Source organism: Passer montanus, unplaced genomic scaffold (assembly GCF_014805655.1).
Source record: "Passer montanus isolate IOZ18808 unplaced genomic scaffold, ASM1480565v1 scaffold4, whole genome shotgun sequence".
Lineage (NCBI taxonomy): Eukaryota > Metazoa > Chordata > Aves > Passeriformes > Passeridae > Passer > Passer montanus.
Genome location: NW_024368818.1, coordinates 7312265 through 7325220, shown reverse-complemented (window position 1 = coordinate 7325220; position 12956 = coordinate 7312265). Strand labels below are relative to the sequence as shown.

The window sequence follows — 12956 nt, the reverse complement described above, 5'->3', positions numbered from 1 at the left end:
GGGAAATTTATTTCAAGCAGGAATGTAGTCAGTCCTAGCAGTGGAGCACAGGATATTCAGGGGAAAAAAACAAAAACAAAAACAAAAACAAAACAAAACAAAAACAAAAAAAAAACCAAAAAAAACCAAAAAAACAACAACAAAAAAAAAAAAAAACAAAAACACCACAGTTACTGTTCTCTTATAATACTTTGCTGGAAAATACTTGTGTCATTAATCTCTGGGCCTTAAAGAAACTGAAGTTTAAAAAGTAAAGGGATGAGAAGACGGCCATACTTTTCACAGAAGTAAGGATGGATGCTAAAGGTGCATGATTTGGTTTAGAGTAATCCCAAGGGTAGGTGACAATATAGCCATAATATCTCAAGACAGCTATCAGACAATGTCCACATATTTTGTATTATTTATCCCTAAACATATGTCTACAAATTTAAGCAGTCATATCACAAAATTCAAAGTATGCCATGGAATGTGTAGATAATGTGTAGGACATAGATGCAGATAACTGCTGGTGCTGCTTGTCCTGACATTTCTGTTCCACCACTGAACCTGGTAATAATGGGACAGACTTAATGCCAGATAAATGGCACTGATGCTAATTAAATCCAAAAATCAAGATTACTCTTTACCTCTTTTACAATGAGGACTTCTGCAAGAACAAAAATTTGCAAAGAACATTATAAGACATCCAAAGAGCATATATACAAGACAATGAGCATAAACACTTTACATGTATTTTTCACAGTGATTTGCTTCGCTGACATAAGTTATTATTTATATCCTACACTTGCCAGTGCCTCAGATCTGAAATGCAGAGATTTTGTAACGGGTGTGCAGAAAAGACACATACTACAGAAAGAGTTTGTAAAGAAAGTGGTGTAGGTTATTCCTGAGATATGCATAGGTGAATATGTAATTGAAAGAATTACTTAAGTCATAGGAGGAACTGCATGCAACTACTGACAACCCTGTCTTGAGCTGAGACCCAGCCTGTACCTTGAAGAACTTTTCACCTTGACCAAACTGGCTGAGGTTCCCTGTCTGCAGTGGATTGCTGCTCCTTCAGGTTATACATAGCGTGGTGAAATTGCCCTGCTGCAGAAAATAAGTCATTGAAGAAGAATTAAGAACAAAGAAGTGGTTTGTTTTGTTTCATTTGTTAAATCCAAGCAAGAAGCAATATGAACTTGCAAAATCATGGCACAGAAGAGAATTCTTTAAAATGTAAATGTTTGAGGCAATGAAAAATAATTACCCACTTTTTAGTAAAGATTTGCTGAGGTTTGGAAATTTTCTTTCACTGTAGCTCTGTTATTAGATTTGGGTTTTGGCAGTTTAGCTTTTATTTTTCATTTCAATAAATTTAGCAATAAATTATATCCTCCTCCCTCCTGCAAAGAAGATGGAAACATCAAGCCAAAAACTTCTTTTTCAGTATTCAAATAATGGCTCTAACATGACTTTCAGTGCTTAATTTGTGGTACTTAACTTTGGAGGGACTGTGGCCAAACTGATTCAGCAGATAAAACAGAAACTGCAAGGTGGATTTAGAAGATGAATAAAACAGAATTAAGACTAAACCTTGTCATTCTTCTTCTTTGTGATTACAATTCTTTTAAATGTAATTTTATGGCTAACTTGCTTTCAGTTGTTTGTTGCTTTTTCTCCAGATGTTATGATATTTTGATGTACCTTCACCTCTGTCACTGATTTCACCCCTCTCTGGCAAGCCCATAGTGTCTATTTTTAGCTCCATGAGCTACTAATCCAGTTTCTCTGACAACTGCAATTTTTTTTAAGAAATTACTAGTGTTACATTGTCTCAGAGCTATGAGCCTGTTTGAGAAATCAGCTTCTCAGCTGACCTTTAAAGCAAGTAAGAATAATGTGCCCGCAATTCCACAGGGTTTGGATTTCATTATCACAGCAGTGTGTATGAGATGGGCTGGCCCTGCTGCACAGCTCTGCCTCTCTGTTTTGTTTTCCTGGTAATTATAGAAACTGTTTATTGTGCATGGAAAATCTGCAAGTTTTCTCAGCTCTTGAGGACAATACTATTTCTAATCCTTTTCTCTGGAGAGCAACAGACCACAGTGTGGAGGACTGCATACTACTGATTCCTCTCAAGAGGAACTTTCCCACGGACCATGAGTGCAGTGAAAATCACCAGAGATGTCTGAGGATCAGGATGGAAATTGCAAACAGAAGAGAGACGTATGGGAGCAGTGTGGCAGAGTGGCAGCCCTGGTTCTTCCCACTCCTCTCTGGTTCAGAGCCTGACACAGTTCCTGCCAGAGAATCTGGGTACTCCAAGTGCATCACAACACAAGTATGATCCAGGAGGGGTCAGATAGAAACTTTAGGAACTACAATCATAGTGAGAGAAACATCCAGCCAGCACCTCACCGTCTGCTCCCCTTTCTTTCCCAAGTGATTGCAAACACTGACCTACACACTGTTTCAAGGAAAAAAAAAAAAAAAAAAAAAAAAAAAAAAACAAACCTGGTGAGGAAAATTTATCATTTCAATGTTAAAAAAATACATTTCTGGGATGGATGAATTTATTAAGTAGCTATGCCAAGAAGGAATCAAGCAGTAAACAACATGATGGTTTGGAGAGATGGCTCTTGGTGAATACATCAGATAAGACACTAGTGCCATCTTAGAGCAAAAGTGGGGAGTTAGCAACAATCACAGACTGTTAGTTATAACTTGAAAGGAATGTTCTTATAAATAAACCACCTAGCCAGACTTCTAGAATCTTATATACTAATAATTTTATTGTCACATCCTTTTGAATCTCTGACTGAAGCCTGGCCCTTGCTCCAGTGTCTTTGTCTTCATATGTATATATGTTCTATTCTTTACATCTTCTCACTCTTAAGAGCAGTGGAATTTATCTCACCTGCAGCACAGCAGCTAATCTGAACCAAACCTCCACCTCCACACAGTGGTCACTGGGGAGGAAAGAGAAGAGCATAGCTCAAGCAGTGGTTTATCTCATCCCTAGGACTTTCTCCAGGACAGCTCAATCTTTGAAATGCCAGTATGTCTGCACTGACTGTAGAGGGAACTGACCTGACTAGCTCAGACCAGACATAAGTTTTGGATGCCTAAATGCAGACCAGCTGAATTTCACTCATATTTACAGCAACTCCCCAAACCCTTGGTTCTCTAGAGGACCCCAATGCAACTTGGACACAATGAGACATAAGAATAATAAGGAATATTCTTGCATCAAAGACATTAATGTGTGAAACTTAGTGAAGTCCTAATTTTTATCAAGGCAGTATAAATGTCATATATTAGGATGGGAGTTTTATCTAGAATGGGTTTTGTTTAGACCTCAGTAAAAGGCACAATGCTGTCCTGTCAGTAAGCACATTTAAAGATTGGCTTTGAGATGTTCTGTATCTCTTACTAAGCTCCAAACAAGTGAGTTAAATTTTGGCCTTACCTAACACGATCTGCATGACATTTCTGCAGAAGCTGCTGGATAAAATACTACTTCCTTGGAAATTTACTAGAGACGACTCTTGGTTGAATGTGCACTTGAAAACTCCATATATAGGACTGTTTCTGAAGGAAGGGTGTCAACTGCAGATTATCTCATAGACTTTGTACCTTTTTATTATGATACACCAGTATTCCAAGCTTTCCTTCTGTTTAGGTATTTCTAAACAATATGCACTTACAGAGCAAAGCAGTCTCCATTTTTTAAAAAAGTGAAAACATTTATCCCTATATACTTTTTAAAAGTATATTTTAAAATATTTTCTTATTACCACCTCCAAATTTCCAGCTGGCAAAGTACCTCACTTGCCCTGTTCCACATCTCGTGTTGCATTCAGTATTGAAACTCGTGGAGGAATTCTTATTCCTACCTCCAGACAAGCCAAATAATACAAAAAAGCAGGACACTCATTGCATTTTGCATTTAGACTTTCTAGATTTTCTTGTAACCCCCACAATTTTTCTCTGTAAATAGAGATTCAACACTTGCTTAAAATAAAAAAACTCAAAAATCATGCATTTCTCATGCAATTCCACTAAAACTTCAAGGATTATAGACTCTAAAATTCAACTTTACTCCCTCAGAGTTCATGACACTATGTGCAACACTTTCTTGCACTTTGTATGAATAATCTCTGCATCATCCAGCTTCCAAATAGATGAAAGCTAACATCAGCAGCACATCTATGTACAGCTGCCCTCTCTTAAACACAGACTTCACTTTCTTCAGATGCTTCTTATTTATACACTTGCAGGACCTACAAGAAGTTTCCAGAGAGGAATGTTTATACACTTAAACACTGACAAGCACGTGGGACTCAATTTAGAGGGGTATTTCTAACCCACATTTCCAAAACTTATTTAGGCATCTAGAACCTCAGGATCACTCAGCAAAGATTCAGCTTTCAGAAAGAGGTTGTGTTTAAGCAGAGAAAATGGGATTGAGAAGTATGACCCTTAATGTGAATTTAAAAACTACCTGCTTCTTTGTAGGAAATGCAAAGATTCCAAACTGGGAAGCCATGCTTTCAGTGTACAGTTTCAGAATGATTCTGATCAAATAGAAGTGCCATAGAAACTTCAAAAATAAATATACCTGTCAGTACCTCCTTTTTCTTTTCCATATGATCTGTTTTCTCATGCAATGGCTCACATCTAAAAAATCTCTCCTTGATGGTTATTTATTCCTAAGCTTGTTCTTTTGCAATAAGTTCAGAAACTCTGATATTGATTTAGCAGTATGTTCCAATCTCATTAGGGAAGGAAAAAATAATGCCTTAGGGATGTACTGGTAATAAACAAATGCCAAAATGGATTAAACAGTATTTTCCCTCTGTGGTTATTAATCAGTTTAAGCATCTATTTAGTGTTGTGTATAAAACAAAAGTAATCCATTGTATACACATGCCTGGTTTATTACTCCTATTTATCATTCCTGGGTATATCTTACATCTATTACCCCTACTGTTGTTTCTAGAATGTGAGACTAGTCTTACTTAGTGGACAGTCTTCTAAAATACTGTTTACATCCAAAACTCTTTTCTAATTCTGGTCCATAGTTCTGATTTTGCTCTTACTTATATAAGTGAGTAGCAACATATACTTTTAGAAAACTAAAAAAACACAACACCTCAAAAATCAAATTATTCCATTAAATGCTCTTCTTCTTTGAGGAAGAGGATGGAAAGACAAGCAGTACATGTCAGGGTGTTATTCTGCCATTTAATGTCCCACTGAAAAGTGGTTTGTTAAGGTGATAGGTGTTGCACAGGAGCCTACACAGAAGAGATTAGCATGGCTTTATTTATTGCTTCAAGAGTAATCATTAGAGAGTATTGCTAAGGAATAATTACCTAGAAAACAAGAAGCTCAGTGTGGCACCTTCTGTTAATAGAAAGTTAATTCTGGGCCAACAAATTCAGAAAAGCACAAAAAATGTGTGTTAGTGATAACCTGGCAGCTATCTCTCTGTTCTTTAGAATCTGTATGTGTTATTACCACCTTGACTACAGGATAATGTTTATGCAGGCATTCTGGCATACAGTTCAAGTGAACGTGGCACACAGATTTTGCATAAAGCCTAGAGGCTTTATGGGCTAGGGGCTCAAAGCTCAAAACCTTTTCTAAATCACACTCCTAATGGCATCCCAGAGCTGTGGCTGGCAGTGCTGGTATCATGTGCAAAGGCTTCAGACACCAGGAGGGATTTGCAGAACTGCAGTAGCCCATGTTCGCAACAGTCACCATGGCTACAGTGGTAACACTTTACTTGTCTTGGAATATGCTTATCTATCCCTCTGACACTTATTTCTATTCAATTTATTTTGGCCAGTGCAAGATGCTGAAAAGCAGCACAACAGAAGATCTGAGACACAGCACTTGGGCTGAAAAGAATGTAATTCAGTGGGATCAGTCTCCCTTATCCTGGCCATCTTAAAAAACAGATGTCTAGTCTAAATTTGCCATTCGTGGTCACTGAGAAAGTTAAGCACACTCAAACATTTAGGCAGCCTCAAACACTTTCTAAAGCAGAGGGGCTAAGTGCCTGAAGTGCTTACCTGTCCTCCAGTTTTCAAAAGAAACTTTGATTGTTGGAATGCCAAAGAGGGCCAGAGAGCTGAAGGCGCTGCTGCAGCCAAGGTAATCAGCATGTCCCTCTTGATTCATGTTAATTCCACTGCCTCCTTGCTAGCCAAGGAAGACACTTATTTCTCTGAAATCCTCTCTTTTCTTTGTATCTGAATTAAAGCACGTTCAGCCTCACTCTGCCTCTGGAAACTAAAATCCCTGGAGCAAACAGCTGGTTTAACATCTGCCTCTACTGATCCTTCTGTTAAGGCTGCCAGCAAAGTTGCCACTTTGCATCACATGTTGCATTAGGCTCTCTAATGTGAACCCCAGCCCAGAGGGAAGCAGACTGAGATGCTTCATGCTGTTTTCAGAGGCCATTTTGTTGCTACAGTGACACAGTGACACTAACCTGGACCACAGATAACTGGAGGTCAACCTTTCTTAGCCACAGGAGCAAGTTAGCATCTGCAGAGGTGAATGATCTGTTGCCTGTGACTTAATTGCTGCATTCCTCAGTTTCACTGTCTCTCTTGCTTTCAAGCACAATTAACAGCCAAGCCACAAAAGATCAATCATGTATATGAGGTTAAACACATCACAGATTTTTGTTGTAAGCCTGCTCATGCATTGCAAATGAATAACGTGGTTAAGGAGTAACTCCTATCTGTACAGATAAATTTGGTGCTTGTGAAAGCTAAAAGCATGCCATGGGCTGTTACTGCACTGACTTCACCCAAATACATGAGGGATAACTTGCACTGCAGCCTTTTCCCTCTCTAAGGATGTGAGTGCCTGCTGTGTCACTGTAACAGTTTTGTTTTTGCTGCAAGAAGAGTAAGATCAGCCCTTTAACCCCAGTTATTCTTTAGGTGTCAGCAGCTGTGTCAACAATATATGGTAATCAGAACAACAATGGGAATTATTCACTATGTCACACACAGTGTGCTAAGGGAAGGTAAGTGGAAATCTTTTGGAGAGCAGAACCCTGACAAGAGCAGAGCATACCATGCAAGATGATGGAATTATTAACAGTAGCAGAAGCCGATCAACTCCTACTTGTTGAGTCTACTGCACACTCAGCATCTTCAATTCATCCATAGCCTCTCCTGTCACTGGCACCCTCAATCCTGTACAGCATCATGAATAATGTATTACCTCAAGGGAAAGGAACCAACTGTCTCTGAGTTTGACACGCTTTTTTTAGCTTTTTGTTTTGTTGCTAATTTAAGCACGCTGCTGTTTCCAATACTACACATGCACAATTTTGCAAAAGATTGCCAGGATCCAGAAAGGAAGCCAGAAGCTCTGAGACTGCATTAGGACAGGGAGCTAGCTCTCCTCAATGAGCTCTGAGCACTCAGCAGAGGTGAGGCAGTGGCCTCAGACTAGAAGCGGAAAACTCAGAAGATGTCCCTGCTGCTGGATTACAGACTCCTTGACAGGACTGTCTGCATGAAGGATGTACATGTGACAGCTTGTGGCAGCTCAAGAATCAGAAAGCTACCCAGCAATTCAACTTGCCCCAACAACCCATGCAGGTCTCAGACTCATTTTCAATTCAATACAGCAGTTTTGGGTGCTATTTTTTTCCTCATTCATTTTTAAATTGCCTGAGAGAAGGATCTATTCAGAGCAAGAAATATACAATGTGAAATTGGTTATCAGAGTTTACATCTTAGCACACTGCTGATACTTTTAAATGCATGCAGCATGTCATGGTTTTGCACTGCTTGCTTTGTACAGGAAAAAATGAAAGATGAATGTTAAACATAAGCAATCCTACTGCTGGGCTTGGTAGGGAACACTGTAAGCACAAGAGGAGACAGCACTGTGAAATGGCATGTGCACACACATGAACTGCCATGGACTCAATCGGTAGTGACTCAATGACAAGCATTCAAAACAGGCAATTCCCATACAAGATTTCCAAGGTTTTAAGAGCTTTGGTCTTCTGTTTGCAGAGGCGTGTTTCCAGGCTTCAAAACAGACTCAGATCTGAAACTGAATGTGGGAATGAGCAGAGAAGCCAAAACCACAATCACAGTTAATGACTACTGGCTCTCTAGAATTAAAAATGAAATATCCTTTGGGATCCTGCAAGAAAACCACACTTTGAGAGTCCTGGCTTAGTAGCAATTCTCCCATGCAGAGGCTTTTGTCTTTGAATGGCAAATTTTACCAGAGGGATGCAGAACAAAGTTTATCCACCATCCTACCACTTCATCACTATTTCCTTTTGCTCTGAGTTCATGATCTGTATGAAGTGCATCACAGAAAAGTCTGTGTGATGGGGAGCTTCAAGCAGATGGAAAAATCTGACACAAGATCTGTAAGAAGTGTTCTAAGGAAATCACTCTCTTTACTTTGGCCTCCTGATTTTTGTAAAGCAACTGGCCACAAAGAGATCGATGAACCCAGCTAGGGGGGGTCCTCACATCACCTTCCTTGTGCCTTGTACTTGCAACACAAAATAGATCTCCTCCTTCTCTCTTCAGAGAGGGTGGATTTGTTCTGCACAGAAACTCAAGACAGCAGTTGTGGCTCCTTGCAGCTATGTGAAGAAACACAAGAATGTAAATTCTTACCCAGAGGAGCCAAAGATCATCTGTTTAATAGGAAGTAAAAAGTTGAAAGAAAATTCCAATTAGAGTATATGATTTTTGTAATCATTTCAGCACCTCTAACCTCTCCACCTCATCATCTCAAGGTACAAAATTCTGAGAACCTTTCTATTTATGAAGACAACGTCAGGAAAATTAGAACCTTTTCCTTATCATTAGAAGTAAGTGCTGTTGGAGAAATGTTCAGTCTGACTACCACCTAACTGACATGACAACATCAATCTGGATAATAAGTGTCATTTAACTTTGTAAAGGTATCCAACAAAATAAGCTTGCAACCTAATATGAAAGGCAGCAGATGCAACTACTAATTTAGAAAGTGCTGAGAATTTGTTTTACACTTTCCTCACATTGACATAAAAAAAGTCCCCAGAGAGCCCACACTTTTTTCATTAACATCCCTCATCATAACACAAATAACATAATACCTAGCATCTGCACTGCAGTTCTAGATATGTTACCTTTACATAAGCTTATGAAAAACAAAGACTGCATATTTTTATACAGTCAGTGTACTCTGATTTGGGGAGTGAGATGACTTATTTGAAAACACTATCAATGTATCCATGATGATATCAATTTTCAGTTCACACATAGATCTCTCTGATTTTATATCTTTTTATACAACAGAAAGTCTCTGAGAGGATGAGGATGGTGATACAAACTGGTTTTGATAGCTGCTCCAATTTGCAGTAAAACTAGCATTTACCCATCATCCACTATGAAAATGCTTCCATTGATCAAGATCAAAGGCAGATTAATCTAGACATTACTTACTGGCAACTGTGAGACAAGATATTGAACTATAAGCTTTTGGTCTAAACCTCTAGGTTTGTACTCTTCACATAGGACTGTGGGTGGTGAGAAGAGAAAAAGAGCTTGGCCAGATAGGCTGGGATTCTGGCATCAGCAACTACTGAACAATGAAGATGTGCCAGAGAAGTCAGACTGAAATCTAAATCTAAAGGCTATTTGAAAAAAATTCACTCTAGGGAACTAAGTAATGACTTCAGAACTATGGATTTATTAGCTGGGAAGTGGCATTCCTCTTTCAGTGGTGAAACATGAACTTTGATCCATTTATGATTCTTACACATCTCACTGGCGTTCCCAGGGTAAAAAAAATGCATGCTACATCCTGTCTATGTGAAAACTAATGGCTATAGGATAAAACTTGTCATCCTGTGCAGGAAATTCTCAGATCTGTAATTTGGATGGATATTTCACAATCTCAAGCTTGAACAGTTTTTTAAAGTAATTTTTCAGATAGGCCACAGAACTCCATATGCTGTTTATCATGGTAGATAAAAAAATAACTCCTCTAATCCCAAGAATGCTCTAATACCAATTGAAGAAATCTTTAACATCAGTATCCCACTAGAAAGTGAGGGAATTTGTAATAAAATAGGTTTCTGGGCTAATTCCCATGCATCTACCCTCCTCAGGCTAGGAAGAACTCACCCCTGCATAATAAGTTCAGACATTGTCTGCATGCTGAAATCGGTAAAGGTTCAAGACAGTCCTTTCTCACCCAGAAAGGCTTCATGGAAAGGAATCCTGAAACATTCTCAGCACAGGCTAGCAGTGCCATGCAGACTCACAGGGGCTACTGGTCAAAGGGGACAAATAGAGAACTGTCATTCCCTTCACAGAAAGATCCAGCTGGACAATCTTGAAATGCGGTGAAAGTTATTTATTTATTTTCAAGAGGTGCCTCATGTTATGATTACTAAATCCATAAGCAAACTCATTTCTGTTCTGAATTAGAGAAATGCAGAGTATCTCATGCCTCCTAGTTGCTGCTGAGTCTTATCTTTGATTAAAGTGATTAAAGGCCCATGTGCAGCTAAGCCACTTTGGAATCACGGCACAGATTTTAACTAACAAGCAAGCTAACAACTAATCTGCAAACTCACAACATCACCCACCCCAGTATGATCCAAAGGCAGCACACCCACACAGGAAAACTGACCACCACTACTTGTGAAAAAGAAAACCTGAGAAACAAACAATGCCTGAAAATGTTCCAAATACACATCTTGCTTGAAGTGGATTAATTGAAGACAATAACACTGTATTAATTTTCAACAGCAAATTGGCCTTTTTTTTGATTTTTTTTATGGTTGCTGTTGTTATTGTTTTTTGGGTTTTTTTTAATTGTCTTGGACTAACAAAAATCTTGAACTGCCATTTTCATTAAACCTGGAAAAGCTGGAAAAGTACTGCCTTTCTCTTTTTGGTGTTTTTTTGATCTTAACTAGATAAAGCAGGGGACCTTCGGCCAATCAAACAACAGAGGAAGTTTCCAAAGGGGCAATCATTATTAACAGAATGGATTTTCAACAATCAATCTTGACTAGGAACACAAGTCCTATTAAAAAATGTGGAAAACTAGTATCCAGAGAGCTTCCAGTGTCTGCTGGAATTCCTCAGAATAAGTTTTCACAAGACCAAATTTTCAGTGAAGTTCAGGGCTTTTACCGAAAATCAGTTTGGCTGATAATTTAGAGGGAAAACAAGTCCCATTGAAGAGAACTTTTCTGTTTATCCACACATTGATCTTCTGCACTTTGTTTACATTGTCCTGGAAGGACTGGACATACAACACTGTAGGACAAATACTGAACATTATTTTATATAAGAAGACAGTGCTCATCTAAAGCTTTAGCATAAAAACCAGATAAAGTGATTTATCAAAGTGGGGGTTTTATTCTGTAAATATTGTTTTGGTTTTTTTTGTTGCCAAAAAAGTCAAAAAATGCCTTCTTCCCACTTGTATAACAATAAGGTTTGATAGGTAGAATGTATGAAATATACAGTAACTTCTTCTGAAAAGCTATCTAAGCTCACTCAGCTTACAGTATGTGGAATGTAATTATCCAGAAAGTGAAACATGTATAAAAATAGGTAAAATTCCTACAATATTTGTATTGAGTCATAATTCCTCCTGCCAGGAAGGTTACAATAGCTCTACAGTATATGTATGAAATGCTTGTTCATAAAGTTAAAAAACATCATTACCTTACTGAAGAACACATTAAATATAGGAATGCATAATCAGAACTGACTCTCAATTCTGCTTAGCTGGTGCAAATCTACAGAGAACCATCATCCTTTCTGCACAAAACCAGACCAACCTCTAATTTGAGAGTTGGGGTTTTGTTTTGTTGTTTTGTTTGCCATAGAGGGGCCAGACTGAAGTTTATGAAAGAAATTCCTCTGGAAGTGGAAGTACATTGTTTAATTTTTTTTCCCTATCTCCACCTTGTTTACTGACAGCAGTTACCCACCTTTTAAAATGATTATTGCCTGACATTACATGGAGCTTTTTACTGCCTGCTCAGCAGAAGGCAGTGAAACACAAAGAACCTCCAACTCCCCTGTCATGACCCAGTTCTGGGCTTGTGCTTTTTTGACAAGTCTTTGATCTGCAGCAGGCCTCATAGGCTGGTCTCCCGGAGGAACATGGTGCCGATGTTGTAAGACACCTTTCTCACTCTGGCAGATGTGATGGAAGGTTTTGGCGGCTTCTGACCACTTCTGACCTCCAGGAAGTAACAGATCCCAGGAATTTCCTTTGGAAAGTTTTCTGGAAGCTCTTCACGGGAACGAGGGATAAAAATAAAATTTTCTTCCTTTTTCAGAAGCCTAGAGAAAAACAAAACACAGGGATATAAAACACTGTAAAACACGTTCCAGAAATGCCTCTTTGGAAGAGGTGGATCCTATGTGCAACCTAGTAAAAATGAGTTTACACTATCATGTAGCATATAAAGAAATTCTAAGTCAGGATCCTCAGCTGATCTATATGAACATCATTAACTTCAAGGAGCTCTGCTGACTGGGATCAGCTGAAGGGATGGCTCAAAAAAAACATTCTCTGAAAATCAGTGTCAGCATTCAGGAGGTAACATACCAGAAAGAGAACCAAATTCATAATGAATGTTGTCCAGAACATATCATTTGACTTAACTAAAACACTTTAGTCTGGTCAGTCTGGCAGAAATTAACATTTCAGAACGATGGCTACCACCAGGTTTCCTGCTGGAGGGCTGGTATGAAGGTGGCAGTGCTTGGGAGCTCTCCCAGATAAAAAGCAGAGAGGTCAGTTTGTGCCCTTCTTACCCTCAGTAGCACTGTTTTTCATAAATTGGGTTCAAATACAGCAAATCCAACTTCAACAGCAGAATAAAATTGACACTATTTATCAACAGTACCCATGGGTTTAATCCAGGCTATTTGGTTAGGTCA

General features: G+C 38.7%; 1 protein-coding gene across 1 annotated transcript in view; it reads right to left on the bottom strand.

The window, feature by feature from the left end:
- Window positions 1-11391: 11391 nt before the first annotated feature.
- GUCY1A2 (guanylate cyclase 1 soluble subunit alpha 2) overlaps window positions 11392-12956 on the bottom strand; it is a 137362-nt gene continuing 135797 nt past the window's right edge. Inside the window, exon 8 of the mRNA XM_039718384.1 lies at window positions 11392-12353. Coding sequence (XP_039574318.1) covers window positions 12146-12353 — 208 coding nt within the window. The 3' untranslated portion in view covers window positions 11392-12145. The remainder of the gene's footprint in view (window positions 12354-12956) is intronic.